An 18248-nucleotide genomic window follows, 5' to 3' on the forward strand; every position below is an offset into this window, starting at 1 on the left:
GAGACAAATCATCAACCAAATGCTACTATTCTTGTCCCAAATTCTCCACAAATAGCCATCTCAATTGCTCCCAACCACACTATCATCCCTGATGCTCCCATACCAAATAGAACAATCCAACCTAACTTTGTTACCACCACTGCATCAACTTTACCTGCTGCACCAGATCTTGTCACACTAGATCAACCTCAGCAACAAAATGCTGCCCCTAATTCCCCATTCCCCACCTCAGATCCTCTCCCCCAATCATCCACATATCCACCTATCACACAACCATCTACAAACACCCCACCCCTACCCATACCTGCTACAGTCTCAAGCAGCACCCACAGGAAGATACAGCAAGAACACATCATATGCAAACCAGATCCAAGAGTGGAATTGTCAAACCAAAGGCATACCTTGCCACCAAACATCCATTACCCGAGTTTCTACTTCCCACCGAACCTACCTCACTCAAAAAAGCACTACAACATCCCAAATGATTACAATTAATAGTTGAAGAGATCCTTGCTCTCAAGGCTGCCAAAACTTGGAGCCTTGTCCCACACAAACTTGGCATGCATATAATCAGCAACAAGTGGGTTCATAGGTTGAATTTAAATGCTGAAGGTTCTCTCAACAAGTTCAAATCGAGACTTGTTGCAAAAGGATTTCTGCAACAACCTGGAATTGACTATGAAGAGATATTTTCCCCTGTTGTAAAACTAGTAACAATTTGAACTGTTCTTAGTCTTGCTATCTCTTTTGACTGGTCTGTCAAACTGATTGATGTTAGCAATGCATTCTTAAATGGCATGCTAACAGAAACTGTCTATATACAGTAGCCCCCAAGCTTTGTGGATCATTCAAAACTAGACCATGTTTGCCTCTTGCAAAAGGCTATATATGGATTAAAACAAGCTCCTCGTGTTTGGAATGACAAATTAAAATACTGTTTACTTCAGTGGGATTTTCATCTTTCTAAGTCTGATACTTCACTGTTTGTGTATGGAAGTGGACAAACACTAATTATCTTGCTTGTGTATGTCGATAACATATTAGTAACAGGTCCTAACAAAGCTCTCATATCTCAACTGATCAAAGATCTCAACAAATCCTTCTCCTTGAAGGATCTTAGAGAAGTACACTACTTTTTGGGGAGGTTCATAGAGACTCCACTGGTATGTATTTAACTCAAACTAAATACATCACGGATTTGTTGGTCAAGTTACATATGGAAGGGGCCAAATCATGTTCAAATCCAAAGAAATAAGAAATGCAGGAGATGACCAATTTTTTAAGGCTCCTTTGGCAAGGCAGCTCCCAACTCTTTAGACTAATCCCTCACCTGTAAATGAGAATTCAATATAAAAGTAGAAGTTGAATCAAAATTAGTTATATCAAACAACTCCTCAAAGTAATGAGGATATAAACCACATGGTCATGACTAATAAATCCTTCATGAAGATTGTTAAAAGTAGAAGAAAATGGAAAAACTTCCAATAGCTGAACTTAAATTACTACAAACCTAATTGTTATTTAATTTGAAAACACAATGCCACCAATCAAACATAATCAAACCAATAATCACAAAAATCCATAGACATCGACTTCAGCAAGGACGAGCGAAGAACGCCCAGCGTATGGCCTGGCTTTGCTGCTCGACAGAGAAGAGAGGAAAACGAGAGAGAGAGAGAGAGAGAGAGAGAGAGAGAGAGAGAGAGAGAGAGAGAGAGAGAGAGAGAGAGAGAGAGAGAGAGAGCATGGAAAGGAGAGAGAGCAGCAAAGAAAGAACATGGAGTGAGAGAGAGACGCTTACAAGCTGGAGAAAGAGAGAGAGCGACGAAAGAGACAACATATAAATGAAACCCTAAACCTAAATGTTCTTTATATATGTGCAGCTACAAAAAAAAAAGGGTGGGACTTTTTATCCTGGTTTTTACATAAAATTTGGGATAAAAAGTCCCACTTAAAATGCTAAGGTTGTGTTTGGCAAATGCATAAAAATTTCCTTTCCAACACCTTTTTAACAAGGCCCTTGTTCCTTTCTTTTATATAAGGTTCCAAATGTAAAAGTGGGATCAAAAGTTTTTATCCCACTGTTTATTTTTTCAAATGTAAAAAATGGGATAAAAATTCTCTTTTGTTGTAGTGAATATTATCCGCTTTGAGCTTAAGCCCTCATAATTTTATTTTTTGGCACCTTGTTAAAAGACCTCATACTAATAGAGTAGGTGAAACACTTATATCCAAGATAATTCTTACTTATTTTCCCAATGTGAAACTTGAATTAATACCTAACAATAACATTATAAGTTTATTATATTGAATAATTAGCAAATTTGCTCCCTGAACTTATGTCACTACCAAGTTGTGGCCCCTAAAATATAAGGGCTGTTAAAAAATCTCCCTAATATATAACCAGTATATTATTGTACCCCTTCTGTTGGGTATTTTAACAGAACCCCATTTATTTGCTGATGTGGCATAAGATTAAAGGTTAAAATTGTAATTGACTCAGGTTGGAGGGAAAAATAACGGGATCCCTTTCTTTTTGTATAATTATATTTTTTTTAAATAACAAAATATGAAAAGGGAAGAAATTAAAAAAAAAATAACCGTTGTTGAATAAAAGCCTAAAATTCTGATAAACCCCATTTTAAAGTCTCCCCTGTAAAGAAACAAACACTGCCTGGAGAGAGAGAGAGAGAGAGAGAGAGAGAGAGAGAGAGAGAGAGAGAGAGAGAGAGAGAGAGAGAGAGAGAGAGAGAGAGAGAGAGAGAGAGATTGGGAGTGGGAGTGGGATTTTTTGGGGTTTGCAGACCACCATGGTGGTGGTCGTTTCGGGAGCACGTGGCTGGGACGAGGCCAGTTAGGCCTGGGCATGGCTGCCCCCAAGGAGCATAGCGAGATGAGAGAAATAGGGTATTCAGAGACAGTGAGAAGGGAAGAGAGGGATCTACAATTAGGGTTTCCAAATGTTGTTTCTATACCTTTTTTTAATTATTTTTTTATTATGAAACTTTTTTTTTAAATTTTCCTATAAGTGTCGGTTTATAATCGAGACCAAAAGATCATTTGGTCTCGGTTATAAAACGACACTTATACTCAATTTGTATGTATATTTTTTTAAAAAAGAAACTTTTGGTCTCAATTATACTTTTAGTGTCGGTTTACAAACCGACACTTAAAGTTATTAAAGGTGTCAGTTATAAACTGGGACCAAAGAGTTGGGGTAGTCTTTAGTGTTGGTTTTTTTAAAAAAACTATCTCTTGAACCGACACCAAAAGTCTATTTTGTAGTAGTGTTCAAATGGCTTACTCCCCTTTTTCGTTTGAGGGGAGATGTTAACACCTCTGCTGTCACTTAGTTGTTAGTTAGGTGTTAGTTACAGTTAGTTAAACTTCTTTCTGTTACAACTGTTTACTAACAGTTTCTTTCTTGTAATAAACTTGTATATAAGCTGTATTTTTTTTTAATCAATGAAATTAAGTCTTTCGCTTCCTCTTTTTTCTCTCTTCAAAATTCAAGCTCAGCTTTCTTTTGCTTTACATGTATAAGTTAAAATTAATAATCTAAACTAAAATTATTTAATATTACTAATGCAGATCGACCAATTTTTATGTATACATTAAATTATTATGTTATTTTAATACTTTCTGCCTTCACTCTCTTTTCCACTTGTTGGTTCTCACCTAACTCCACCACTGAAATCCAATCGCACTGACCTTAACCCATCGTCGAACACTCGAGATTACCCACAACCCTCCCTCAGTCTCGTCCCAATCCCGTCACCATCCATTTTATTTTTCTCCTAGTTCCTCTAACATTATTAGTTCCTCTAGTATCATATTAGTTCCTCTAGCATTATTGGTTTTATTTGGACGACTACTACTAGTACTAGGTGTTAGACAATCTTCTCTACAAGGTCTTCTTCTACGTGTTGTTTGCCTGGGTATTTGGTACGATGGTAGATTCAAATTTAAAGCTACAATAAGGACCTTTGTCTCTTGGTTCTCTCTTACATCATCATTTCCATCAAAATAAGTCTCACGGTCTGGACCATCACCAAACTCATCATGAAAGGATGTTTGTGCTATATGGTCAACTGTCGACATGATATTGTTTAATTCAGGTGACACATCGACTAGCAACACCTCCAGATTTGTTTTTGGAACTTAAGTGTCAACCTCACTATGAGTATCCTTAACAGTATTTGGTGGAGGACTAAGATCGACACAAACATTCTTCTTCACCAAAGTCATTTCTAGTTTCAAGTCATACTACATTTTCTCAACCACCAACTCCTCGTACAAAAGTTCAACCAGTTGTGAGTAGGTTATGTTCTTATTAATCGCAAATGTCAAATGCTCTGCTCCATTAAAAGCCCGATCTCTACCCTCACACTCCCAAAAACCATTATACACAAAGAACGCGAACACAATTGACCATATCATTTCCAGAAAAAATATAATTAAAAAACAAAAAAAAATAAAAAATCACATGAAGGCAACATAATTACCGAGCATGTGTAATATCGAAAAAATCTAATATCGAACACAATCTGGCTAAATCGTCCTCAAATAAAAATATTTTAAAACGATATACTATCGTACCACCATCACATGCACAACCATTAGCCTAAGACAAGGCTAACTATTAGGCTCCTATCGTCTACCATCGGACAAGATTGGGACACTATTCTTGACTCTACGCACCTAAAAATATCGGGATTCTATTGTCCTCCTATTAGACCCCCATTGGGACATCACTCCTAACCTCTAAATTAAAAAACTTTTGGACTACTATCATACTAATATCGAACACCATCGAGCTTAATTTAAATAACCTAGAAATTAGAAAAACGCAAAAATTTCAAACAACAACAATTCACATAAAAAATCAACAAAAAAAATCAACAACGTACAAATCAAACATCTAAATAACATTGTAAAACAAATATATCAACCAATAACAAAAAGAAACCAAAAAAAAAAAAAAAATTATTTACCCATTGCTCGAAACAATGCTTCCCGTGGCTGCTCAAAAAAATTGTCCCACCTCCAATTCACCTTCGATTTGAGCTTAGAGTAGCTTAAATCTTTACTTTTATAGCAAGATATTAGTGTGATTTTGTGAGGAAAAAAGAGATAAAGTAAATGGGATAATGATGTTAATTTATGGGAAGAGTACTATTTTGGCAACAATTACTTAGATGTTAATAAAATACATATATTGTTCAGTGCTTAACATAGGTTTAATGTATTATTTTTAACCTAATGCATACATATAAAATTAAATTTCCCATATATATGTAATAAAATACTATTTATCACATTCTATTTCAAGGAAATAGTTATTTAAAAAACCGTAATGCGTGAAATATTTTTTTTTTTTTTGAAAGAAAGTATGTTATTAATCAACTTAAATCAGCTGTTACAGGAGCACTAATAAATCTAGGACACGCATCTGTCCAAACATGAACCCCTATAGAACTAGTAATGCGTGAAATATTTTGGTATATAATTTGAGTAGACATATCATATTTAATAATTAATAAATTCAAAATAAATAAAAATAAATATAGGGAAATGTGATGTCGACACACACAATTGTGTAAGGCTTAAGCCCAATATTTATGCATGATTTTGCTCCCCACTAATTTGGCAGCTCTCAACTTAACTATATAAAAAATTAATGCTTATGTCAAATATGGTTTCAATTATTCTTTTAAATTAGACTAAGAGAGTTATCAACACTTTAAAGTCCAACCCAACCCTATAAAAGTACGTAACACTATTAAATATTTATATTCCCATATGCCATATATATGCTTCTAATTAATATATGTCTTATTCTGATACTTAAGCCACTAGCTTACATGGTTTTTCTCTTCTTATAAATTATATATATATACACTTACTTTGGGTATTAATTTTTATGTGTAGTTTAATTAATTAAGAGAACATTTTGGTCACATAATAATGATTGCTATACATATATATACTTTGTTAGGTTCAGCTTTGTGCCGTAGTTGTTAAGATGTAGGCATCAGACTGGTGAAATCATCTTCTCAAACTGACTAATTAATCTTCCCAAAACCAAAAAGTTTTGATGATAATAATAATAATAATTGAAAAACAAAAAATCACATTAAAAAGATAAAGACAAAATAGAGCAAGCTAAGCATAAATCAGCATAATTGCGTATGATATTATATTCAAATAGCTTTATGAAAAGAAAAAAAAGAAAGGACATTCTCCATTGGTGTAAGAATTGAATCAATTCTCATTTCTCTCCTAACTAAGTTAGAGGGACAATAGAACATGCATGAACATGGCACCCATAAACACAATTTTTGTCATAATCTACTTTCCAAATATGGTACGATGATCACAAAATATTATTTCACATTTAAACCTTTTTAATTTAGTTTAAAAAAAAGTAAAGAAAAGAAAAGAGAGTAATGCATTAACTTGTTTTGTAGTTCAAACTGAATATATTTCTCTTTTTCTTCTTTTGTCTTAAAGGGGAAATTAATTTTGATAATACCCAATTGATGAAAGTCATCAATTACATATATAATTAATGTAAGTAAATAAAAAAAAAATATTGGCTTTTTTATTTTGATACTTCAAAACAGTTTTTTTTTTACATTTTTACAGAATTCTACATTAAAACCCTAGCGCTGCAATCTAAATCGCAACAAAAAATCGTATAACAACCCACATGAAAACCACCGAAAAAATCACTTTAGAAACTCAAACCGTAAATTAAAAAAAAAAGTTAAAAAAAATAGTATATAGAATAATTAAATAAAAATAAAACTATTTACATATTTCTTTTAAAAAAACATGTTTAAAAAGAATTGAAGTGGGGTAAAATAAATTAGTGATGCAATAGTACATTATGGATGGTTATGTGGGGACTCATGAGCAATTTATGTTTCTTTTATCTTTTTCCCTTTTTTCAATTATAATAAATTTCAGTGTCTCTTGCCAGACAACCACATACACAATTGTTGGAGAGAGATAGAGATATAGATTGAGAGAGAGAGAAAGAGAGAGAGAGGATATTAAGGTACATATATACATATAAATACACTAGATATATGTTCCATATATAATAAGAGGGGGGCCTCAATAAGCTTTGCTATTATATATCATATTCATCCTTGCAGTGTATATATTATTCCTTCTTCTCTTTATATTGTTCTTCTTCATTACTCAATAAACTTGTAAAAAAGTGTAGTAGCTATAACTAATTAGTATAGTTATTTTTAGTGAAATGGAAACTTCTCAATCTGTTTCCATTGAAAGCTTTTCATATAGTTGGTTAGTTAACCTAAAAGTACCATCTCTAGACAACTCTCTTAGGACATCTCTTGATGCATCTGAGTATCATGATCATGCTTCTAACTCTTTCATTGAGATGGACCCAAGAATGCCACCATCAAAGAGATTCTTTAGAAATTATTCTCAAGATTTCAAATTTGATTTCCCAACATCACCTTCTCCTTTAACTTTTGTTCATGCTGATGAGCTCATCTCCAACGGTTATCTCATGCCACTTTTTCTTGATGATCATCATGACCCTTTGAAGACCACCTCAACCTCTAATGAAAACATGTCATCAATTCTCAACTCATTGCATTCTCATAGTTCGAATCAAGGTGTTGTTGCTCCACCTAATAATATCATCTCTTCTGATTGTTCATCATTGAGAAGGTGTAGGAGATTGGTTTCAAGGAGGATAATTCAAAAGTACTTGAGTTTTCTTAGGCCTTTGTATCGAAGAATTCGAGGTCATAACAAGGGGAGTAGTAGTAGTGCTAAAGCAGCTGTGCATGTTGATAATAAAAGGGGAAAGAACAGAGTTTATTCTTCTGAGACTGCCTCTCCAAGAATAAGTGTAGCTTATTCTGTTTCTGATAGAAAATCTTGTGATTCTGATACCTCTATTTATGAGGCTGTTCTTCATTGCAAAAGATCAATAGGTACTCACTTGATTCATTCCACTAATTATTATCTATATTACTATTTAGAGTCTCATATAGAATAGAATACTTTTATCTTATTTTTACAGGGAACTGATCATAGAGAAGAAGAGGAAAGATAATAAGAAAGGAACAGTTTTGGAGAATCACATGGGAAGAAAATGAGAGGTGACAAGAGAAGATCATCATCAATAATAATATATATCTACTTGTTCTTTGTCACTATTCTTTACATTTTCTCTTTTGATGATAATGTAAATTTGTCTATTATTACTAAACTATCTAAAATGGCCTTAATTAGGTAGCTAGGAAGAGAGGAAGAAAATTAAATAAAATAAATGGACATACACTTAACAAGATTTTTCCTTCAATTTTTAAGGGAAAGAAATTATGAAAGCACCTAGCTACTTAATGATGATTATGATGATGAGAATCTTCCTTGCTAATAATAAACTTGTAAATTTTCCATCTAGTGAATGATCATGATCATTTTGTTCATATGGGTATATCTTTCAATTTCTTTATTTATGAGTTATAATTAATAAACACTCGTAGAAACTTCATGATTATCTTTATCTGTTTGCTATGATTGTGGTACTTGTGTAAATTTCAATTAAGTCTAAGAAATGTTCACATTCTGTAAAAGTTGTTATAGTTAAGAATCTTATTATTGGGAAAGGGATATCTTAGGCAAAGCTTCTTACACATGTCCTTAATTAAGATATATATACATCATATGATAAATTCAGGGGGAAAGAGAGAGAGAGAGAAGAATCTCAATTCTTGAAAGAGCCCCCAATTTAGATCACCATCATATTAATTTATCAAAATTGACTACACAAGTAGCCTAGCTTACGATAAAGTAGAATAAAAAAAAATAATAATAACAAGCTATTATATGATACTTGAGAATATTATAAATAGAACATGAAACAACAAATTACTGTGTAATTGTCCAAATCTAAATGTATTATTATTAGATGGCATCATTAATCAATTGTCATTTCAGTTTATATGTTTAAGGATCCATCAACTTCCAAGCTTATATATACCTGTGATTCTTTATATCGATCTAAACTATGTCATAAGAAATAAATAATTATTTACATATCAAATAATATTTATAAAATTTACTTGAGGTTAATATATTATAATAATTTGATTCCATAGTGGAGCAATAGAACAAAAGGACACATGATCTGTACTACAATATATTGTTGGCCTCACCTTAGTAAAATCAATCACTTTCTTAAGTTGTACTATCAACAAAACCAACTGTAGTCTATTTTTGTGAACATAATCATATATAGAGCCTCTCTTTTGTGCCCATTTCTTCACATATATAAAATCTCTGTACCAGAAAAAAATTAAATGACATTTTAGGGCTCCATATAAGAGTTGTATTATATTCAATAACAAATAACAGTGGTCATAACTCCTCCAATTTACAAACAAAATAAAACTGGACCTTAACGGTCCCAAAAAGGCGACTTGCCCATAAGATTAAAAGCCTAACAAAGCCTATCTAGATACCATTATCGGGTAATCTAGAAAGGGGTGACTGAAGAGACATCCAGAGATAGTTTGTTCTCTATGTCAGACCTGGGAGCGCGTACACTACCAAAAGGGACATACTTTTTGTCCAATGCCATATTCTCTGATATTTACTATACACAATAGGAGGCGCATGACACCTGCCACCATGATTACCAGTTTACACTTTGCCAAGGAGATTGGAGCTGATAAAAATGAAGTGTACAGTGACTCCTAGGTAGTGGTGAACCAGACCTCGGGAGAGTACCAAAAAAGGGGGAGAAGATGGCTACACACGTATCTCAGACCCATGCTCCAAAATTTCTAAAGGTACATTATCTGACAGTTCCCCATGACTAGAATGCTCTCGCAGATATGTTGGCTAAACTAGCAATAGATCTAAAAATCAAGGCACACGAGGTTGTTCAAATTGCCCTACTAATTTCTCCAAGTACTACAACATCAAGGGTAAGTGTCATTGATCAGTTCGCCTCTTGGATAGGTCCCATCTACAAATTCTTGAATTCAGGAGAATTACCAACAGACAAAGCTGCAACAAGAAAAAATCACTATCAAGCTCCCTAGTATGTTATCCTAGATGGAAAGTTGTACATAAGAGAGTTGTTTGTACCATATTTGAAGTGCATAGTTGTTGGGTTTTGTGCCCTAAATAAAACCAATTTCAATATAATCAGATTTACTAATTAATAAAAGATTAGAAATCACATTTTATGTTGCATGGTTCACATAGTTTATTTCATGATTATGTTTAATGTATAAATTCTATTAAGTCCAGAACATATATATATATTTGTTCATGATTATAGTATCGCCAACACAGTGAAATATAATCATGATTATGTGTTCAAAAGTTTAATTCCCATGATTTGTTAGTTCACTAAATTTAGACTGACATGATAATCGGCGATAAGGTATACTTACACCTTGGATAAGTGTTATGTCCTTTCCAGGGCATTGGTAAAGTTTACCAGTATCGGATGTATGGAGTATACATTGGAAGGAACCGATATTGATCTTGGATAAAATATCATAAACTTACCGTTATATCTTTCTAAGTCAATATCAATGGTTGATCTTAGGTCTATGGATCTTAATCCTGATATGGTTAGGTTCAACTTAGTTGTATTATTTATGTTCTTCAAGTTGTTCGTGGAAGCTAACCAATAGTTCTGGCAGATATTTACATCTTGGGAACATGGTAGTTCAATTAAGTGGGAGCGTTGATCATAGATATGGAATCTATAGCTTCTATAAGTATTTAGAAGTGGAACGATGATTTCCTTCGAGCTTGGCTGAATAGAGATAAATGATTGAGGCCTCATTTAAGTAATTATATTAGTTTACTGAAGTATCATTTATAGGTAGCTAAGTGTTTTAAGGATAAAATACATTGAAGGGTAGAATGATAAATTTGTCCCTATTTAGTATAGATCATCTATAGAGGATCTTTGACTATTAGGATTGTAACAATGGATAATCATGACGTATCTATATCGTGGAACATATAGAGCGTTCTATATAATTGAGAGTGTATTAAATTCTAAATCTATAGTGGCGTAAGGCAGAATTAATAAGTTAGGAAATTTACTTGGTAAATTTTAGATCTACTTATTGAAAGCTCGGTTATATAGGCCCATGGTCCCCTCACTAGTTGAGATAATATTGCTTGCAGACTCAGTCAATTGATTTTTATTAATCAATTATAATTCTAAAATTAGACTATGTTTTATTTAAGAATTTTCACTAAGCAAAGGCTTAATTGTGAAGAAAACAGGTTTTGGGGTCAATTTATTAATTAAGAGACTTTGTATGGTCTAATTATTAATAAATAATATTAATGGAAATTTCATTTGATAATTAATTACAATTATTAAATAAATAGTTTTGACATTTATAGGATTGAATTGGAAATAGTTTTATTGAAAGAAGAATAAGTGGTTGAAATAAAGTGGCAAAATTGTAACTAGAGAATGATCATATTAGTGGCCGGCTTTTAAGTGTATTTTTTGCCCAATAATTTATTCTTTTTTAATTAATATAATTTAGCCCTAAGACCTAGTTAAAACACTATAAAAGGAACATGATGCTCTCACTCATCCACTTGATGCCTTCAACGAAATCAAACCTAGTTTTCTCTATCAGACAACTAGTAGATGAGAGAGTTCTTTCTATAGTGATTTCAGCCTCCTTCATTTTTCTTCACCATATTCGAGCCTTAGTGAAAGAGTGTCATGCCCACACATAGCAAGCCAAGTACTCAATCATAGTGAGTAAGACAGTGGTAACTGAACCTGAAGGAGAGAAAGAGATCCAGACTCAGATCTTGATAATACTGTACGACAGAAAGGAACAAGGGTTAGAGATTTGAGCGGAAGGAGTCATTATATTCCCCTGAAACTAATGTAAGGTTTTCTAAACTCTTATGTGTTTAATTTCATTGTTTTAGAGATATTCATATTTAGGATGTTAATCAACATACTTGTTAGTAAATCTAGATCCTGGTAAAATATTCCCAACAATAGCTAGGAATGAAATTAGTGCATTGTTACATGAGATACAAAAAGGCTTTTGCGGATACCATACTTTTGCACCAAGCCTGTCAAAAAAGATTATATGGCAAGGGTACTTCTGACCCATCATGAAAAACTAATGCATTAACTATGTTCGGAAATGTGAGCAGTGTCAAAGCTACGCCAAGGTCCCAAGGGCGTCTTCAATCAAAATCACCCTCATGAACAGTCCATGATCGTTTGTAGTTTAGGTTATTGACTTGGTGAGATTTCTTTCTACTGGAAAAGGAGGAGTAAAATACTTGTCGTTGATTACTTCACTAAATGGGTGGAGGCAGAACCTATTAACACAGTCACCTCCAAGAAGGCCCTAGATTTTGGAGTAAAAAGTTGCTACGGTCTTTCGCACAAGATTGTCCAACTTGAGGAACCATATCAATAGTGATAACCTCACTAAATTTCATACTTAGCATGGTATCATCAAGAGCTTCTCGACAGTGGCCAGGCGACAAAGTAAATGGACAAGTGGAAGTCATCAACATTCTAAAATTAGGGGTGCATCCGTAAACAGCCTTGAACGCAATCGGAGAAGACAGTTATAAAGCTCTGTAGGTACGTCAGACATTTAGCAGAATAATTTTTTAGGTTTTCAGTTCTGGTTTTCTCTCCCAAAAATTTGGAATCAGAAGTGAAAATGGAAAAGTTGTGTTTATTCGATCCTTGCCTTATTTATACACAAATGGTGATTCCCGTGCTCATGATCAAATAACTTAGATCATCTCTAAGAAAACACATTCAATGAGATCTTACAGTCTGGAAATATGAAGAGATGCCCAGTCTGAAAATATGAAGAGATGCCATTGAATGATATACACGAGAGGCTCTTTAATAATAACATTCACCTCAACAATTCCCATCGACATAGCCAGTTGTTGTTTAACAATTTAGGCCTCACGCGCTCTCTCAACATGCGTGATGTGCATGGACCAAATGACTCATGACACGTGTCCCCCACAAGAAAGTGAAAGGTTCGAGAGCTTTCGCAAACAATTTCCTTAGAATTCCAAAGGGCAAGAATTGTTCATGGCTCTGCATACCACAACAAATTCAATGTTGCAAGCCTCTGTGACTCTCAAGTCCCGAAAGTTTGGGAGTAAATATTATCTGTGTTTCTAGATAATTGACACATGTATCTCCAAGGCGTAAAATTAACTAAGATTTTTAAATTCTTAAGTCCAATTAAGCAGTGGGTCAGCCAATAACGGAGCTTGTTCATAGCTCTGAATTTGGATACTGGTCTAATTTACAAATAAAGTAAAGTCAAACCTTAATGAACCTAGAAGAGCAACTTTTCTAGAAGATGAAAAGCCCAACAAAGGCTATCTGGATACCTTCATGGGGTAATTCGGAGAGGGACAACTGAAGAGACATCTGGAGACATTTAGAAATCATCCTACGTGGTATCCTTTTGACACAGTATCCCACCAAATCAAGAGTTTGTCGCTTATGTCAGACATGAGGAGTGCGCGTACCTCTGACATTTACTATACACAATAGGCGACGCATGACACCTATCACCATCAAGTGCTCTGTACGGACGACCGTTACATCATAATATGGGCCTTACCTAACCAACCCAAAATGAATATAAGTTGTATTTTACCCTACCATTTGGCCTAGTTGACACATTTAAACCTTAGTGGATCCGAGTTTACCCACAATCCGACTTAGCCTATAAATAAAACATAATCCGTTCATGCCTAGGGTTAGAAATTTATTTCACAAATCAGGAGCTAAAAATTAGAGTTCTTGAACTTTAGAGAGAACACTTGTATAAGAATACTCTATAGCTTTTCCAGTTTAATAATATTAATTTGTGGACTAAGATTCATTAATGCTCGAATCACATAAAAATAATTGTTGCATTACCTTTAATTTAGGATTTTGTTGTTAGGTCTCTTCTCCTTAATTTTATAAATACATATTGCATGTCTCACAATTGTATTTTAATGTTTTATAAATTTATAAGGAAGGAAGACTTATTAAGTTAATATTGCACTGCCAAACTCTATTTTTTCTAATTATCTTTTGTTGGATCAACTTTGTATCTCTTTTATTAGTTATATACTCTTCTAAATTGCATGAATTATATCAGATTTTTCCAATTGTATATGCTAGTCAATATTTTGTTTATCCAATTGTATTATTTTTGGTTCCAGATTAAACTAAACAAGATCATACATATAAAATTAGATTGATATATATATATATATATTATTCATTTATTTATTTTTACCGTATACTTATTAATTAATACTCAGAAAAATTACTCCATAGGATTCAAAAACAAATTATTGTTATTATATATAAAAATGGAAGGAGTGAAAATAGCTTAGATAAGAAGAATATTATGGTCCCCAGATCCCCTAAGGGTATGGGGTCCAAAACTGTGATGTGTGTTTGAACTTTAAAACATTGTGGCCGGCCATTCTTGAAATCTCTTCGTGAAGTTCCAAAAAAATATAAATTAAAAATGATATATTGAAGCTATCGATCATTTCCAATAAGTAACATGTATATATTTGTTTATGTGGCCCGATACGAACCATTGGGCAAGATAATGGGTATAATATAACAATGAGAATTTAGTAACATGTCATGAAGCAAGATTTGGGAGACATAGACAAAATGTGCTACCAGAAATGAACAAGTTTTGATAGCATTGCTTCTTCCCTTTCTTTCTCCTTAATTTTGTCTTCCTCTATATATATAGTTTTCCCACTTCATCGTTTTCTCAAGCTATACCAAAAACCAATATAACCAAACCTTTATTATTATTTATTATCATTATTTTGTTGCTATTATTTTTTTATGTTTATATAATATTATATATCATGGGGGACCAAAAACTCATACATGCTACTTGTCTGTGCATGTTATTGGTCTTTTTGTCACTGTAGCAACTAACACATGTCACAGCTAGCTACGATCTTTAATTTCATTATTCATCCTCTCAAAAATAAAATAAAAATTTTTATTATTATTTAGCAAGTTGATGAGGGTAGTACGTACATATTATTTCAGTGAAAAATCTCTCCTCAGAATATTGATCAAGACAATATATGATATGTTTTTTCTTTTTTTTTTTTTTTTTTTCTCTTGTGGTTGATAGAGATTGTAACGCAAGTCACATAATAATGATATACTTGGACAAATGCTGACCAGAAAATGTAAACATATACTTAGTTTTTTTGTGTTAGGTGGATGGGAATTAAGAATTGAAGATTGTTCTAATCAATATTTATAGATAAAAAGAGGACATATAGAAGAGTAACAAAAGAATTAAATTCCCTAGAGAGTGATAATTACCATACAAGTTGTATATTAGAAGGGAATTTGGAAGGACTTGGGGACACATTGAATGGAACAGGCCACAGAGTATGTACCTTTGTTATGTGCTGTTTTGCTGTGACTTGTCGGAGCCATTTTACCCTATAAATCTATCTATATGTATACACACATTAATATATAACTAATTGTATAAATTGATGTAGAAAGAGTCTAGGCGATCGAGGTGTTTTTTTAGTTTTGAGAAAGAAAGTGTATTCCATATTTGTGTATATCAATGTATGTTTCCATTGGCTACAACCATTGATGATTGCATTGATGTTGCATGTCTCGCTAATTAAATTTGTGAATTTAGATATTTAATGTGAAACATGTTCTCCACCCTTGAAAAATAATTTAGACATATATAGATACTTTTTGTCAAGTTTTTTAAGGTATATATACGTGTATTGATTTACTAGTACTGATCATCACAAGAGAAACATGGAAGTACAACACTCTAAACGACATTGAAGAGGAAAGAAAAAAAAGATATATATTATTTTAACAACATTTGGATGACAAAACCATTTAGATCACTTATTTCCTAATAGTTAATAATTTAGGTAGTGTTCGGTTGGACTTTGGAGGTAATGAAAAAAAAACAATAGAATAGGAATAGAAATGGTAATGGTAATAGAATGGAATAAAAAAAAATATAATAACTTAGATAAACATTGTGCATTTAATTTAAGATAAAAAAAACTAGCTTGCTCTCCTATATTCCCTCCATTCATTATACATCTCATGTGCTAAATTATTTCTAAACGTTGTCTACTATTCAGAGGCTTTAATACTTCTTATGGATCCATCAACATCGATCTTCTTTGTCTCCACTGTCAATCTCATTCTCTGAATGCATATAAGTATTATCAGTAGGCATTCCTCTTCTAATAAAATTATGAAGCAAACAACATGTCAAAATGATTTGATTTTGAGTCTTTATTGAATAGAATGATGGACTCTTAAAAATTGATCATCGATTCTTAATTGCATCAAAACATCTCTCGATGACATTCCTAGTAGTTGAATGCTTCATATTAAAAAATTCTTGTGGATTTTTAGGAGGATTTCCATCTTCCCATTAGTTGAGGTGATAACGTTAGCCTCGATATGAAGCAAAAAAATTCTTTGCAATTAGTATATCCAACATCTACAAGGTAATAATAACCTAAAATGAAATAAAAATAGGGATTAAGTTGTCTCCTAAATGAGCTACTAATCAAAAATAAAAAATGTACAATCTAAAACACCAAGCTTACCATTTTTGGAATCCACAAACCATTTGTTCTATGTATGACATCACATAAAATTCTACCATTTGTTGTAGAGCCTTCCCAACCAGGTAACACATATATGAATTGCATGTCTTGGAGCATACACCTAAGACATTTGTAGCTATTTCACCTTTTTGGGTATGCTATTTTGGTTTATCATCCATAGGTACTCTCACTCTAATATGAGTTTCATCTAGTGCTCCTAAGTAATTCTACCATTATAAACAAAGTTTATTATTATTATTATTATTATTATTATTATTATTATTATTATTATTATTATTTCAAACAAATAAACAATTTCTATCTAAACATTTTAATTCAAGAAATTCAAGAGATATATATTATACCTTGAACCATTTTTACTACTCATCTATTGAATTTTCAAGAATTGGTTTAAGTCTTTTCAATAACTCTCGATGTAGCTGAATGATCACTACAACATTCAATACCATTAGCGGCGAACTCCTCCGCCGCTAATGGTGTCCCTTCTGGCCGCTAAAGGGCATTAGCGGCGGTCTTCGGCCGCTATTGGTCCGCCGCTAATGCTTGGCCACTATTAATAGTATTAGCGGCGGGACCCCGCCGAAACTGACAAAGGGCATCAGCGGCGGGGTCCCGCCGCTAATGCTCCGCCGCTAATACCCATCAGAATAAAAAAAAATTAATAAATATTTATAAAAATTTATTTATATATTAATCCTATATATAAATAAATAATTATTTATATAAATATTTAATAAATAAAATCTAATTAATATAATTATAACAATTTAATAAAATTTATTGATAATTTAAAAATGTCTCCAAGGTAATTAACTTTAACATATTAATTCTAATACAATATTGTCTCAAAATTAAACTAAATTATTAAAAAACATAAATAAATTATTCATTAACATCTTCATTAAGGTCTCCAATTATAAAGTCTTGATCCAGATTATTTTCGTTACGAGTCCCCGAAGCCTGTGGCGGAGAAGGCACATATGCTTGGTCTGATGATAAACCCAGTGTTAAATTACCGAGCTCAGCTTGGTTGAAAATGGGAGTTGAATAAAATTGGTTCTCCTGCGATGAACTCCCAAATAATCCAAAATCAACAAAGTTTGAGCCGAGCGGAGGAGACTCTAATGGTGTTCGGTATAAGAACTGATTTCCCAATGGCGGACCAGACTGTTGTTGTTGTTGAGGAAAAGATTGGGGTTGCTGCTGCAAAAAATTTTCAAATTGCTGCTGTGACAAACTTTGGAATTGTTGTTGCGAAGACGGCTGTTGTGGTTGAGGAGGTTGTTGTTGCTGTTCCGGAGGAGCGACATAACTCTGAGAAGACGAACCACCAGGCGACTGCGATTGACTATACGTTTGAATAAAATTCTCAAATCGTGGGTTAAATATATGAGCACATTGTTCAGGCATCAAATTACCCCCCCTAGTGGCACGCACAACTGAGAATATTTCTGCCACAGTGCTCATCATTTCAGTAGTTGGTGGGGGAGGCACTGTCGATTGAGTTTGAGGGATTGGTTTCTTTCCTTTGCCCT

General features: G+C 33.1%; 1 protein-coding gene across 1 annotated transcript; it reads left to right on the forward strand.

Moving 5' to 3' along the window:
- Window positions 1-6927: 6927 nt before the first annotated feature.
- On the forward strand, window positions 6928-8477 carry LOC115715706 (probable membrane-associated kinase regulator 6). Its single transcript, XM_030644368.2, has 2 exons — window positions 6928-7979; window positions 8069-8477. The coding sequence occupies exons 1-2, from the start codon at window positions 7271-7273 to the stop codon at window positions 8074-8076; spliced, it is 717 nt and encodes a 238-aa protein (XP_030500228.2). The 5' UTR covers window positions 6928-7270; the 3' UTR covers window positions 8077-8477.
- Window positions 8478-18248: the final 9771 nt, after the last annotated feature.

This window comes from Cannabis sativa, chromosome 5 (genome assembly GCF_029168945.1).
Source record: "Cannabis sativa cultivar Pink pepper isolate KNU-18-1 chromosome 5, ASM2916894v1, whole genome shotgun sequence".
In the NCBI taxonomy this organism is placed as follows: domain Eukaryota; kingdom Viridiplantae; phylum Streptophyta; class Magnoliopsida; order Rosales; family Cannabaceae; genus Cannabis; species Cannabis sativa.

Excerpts from the sequence above, each read along its gene's own strand:
- LOC115715706 (XM_030644368.2), top strand. The coding sequence starts at position 7,271 with ATGGAAACTTCTCAATCTGTTTCCATTGAAAGCTTTTCATATAGTTGG.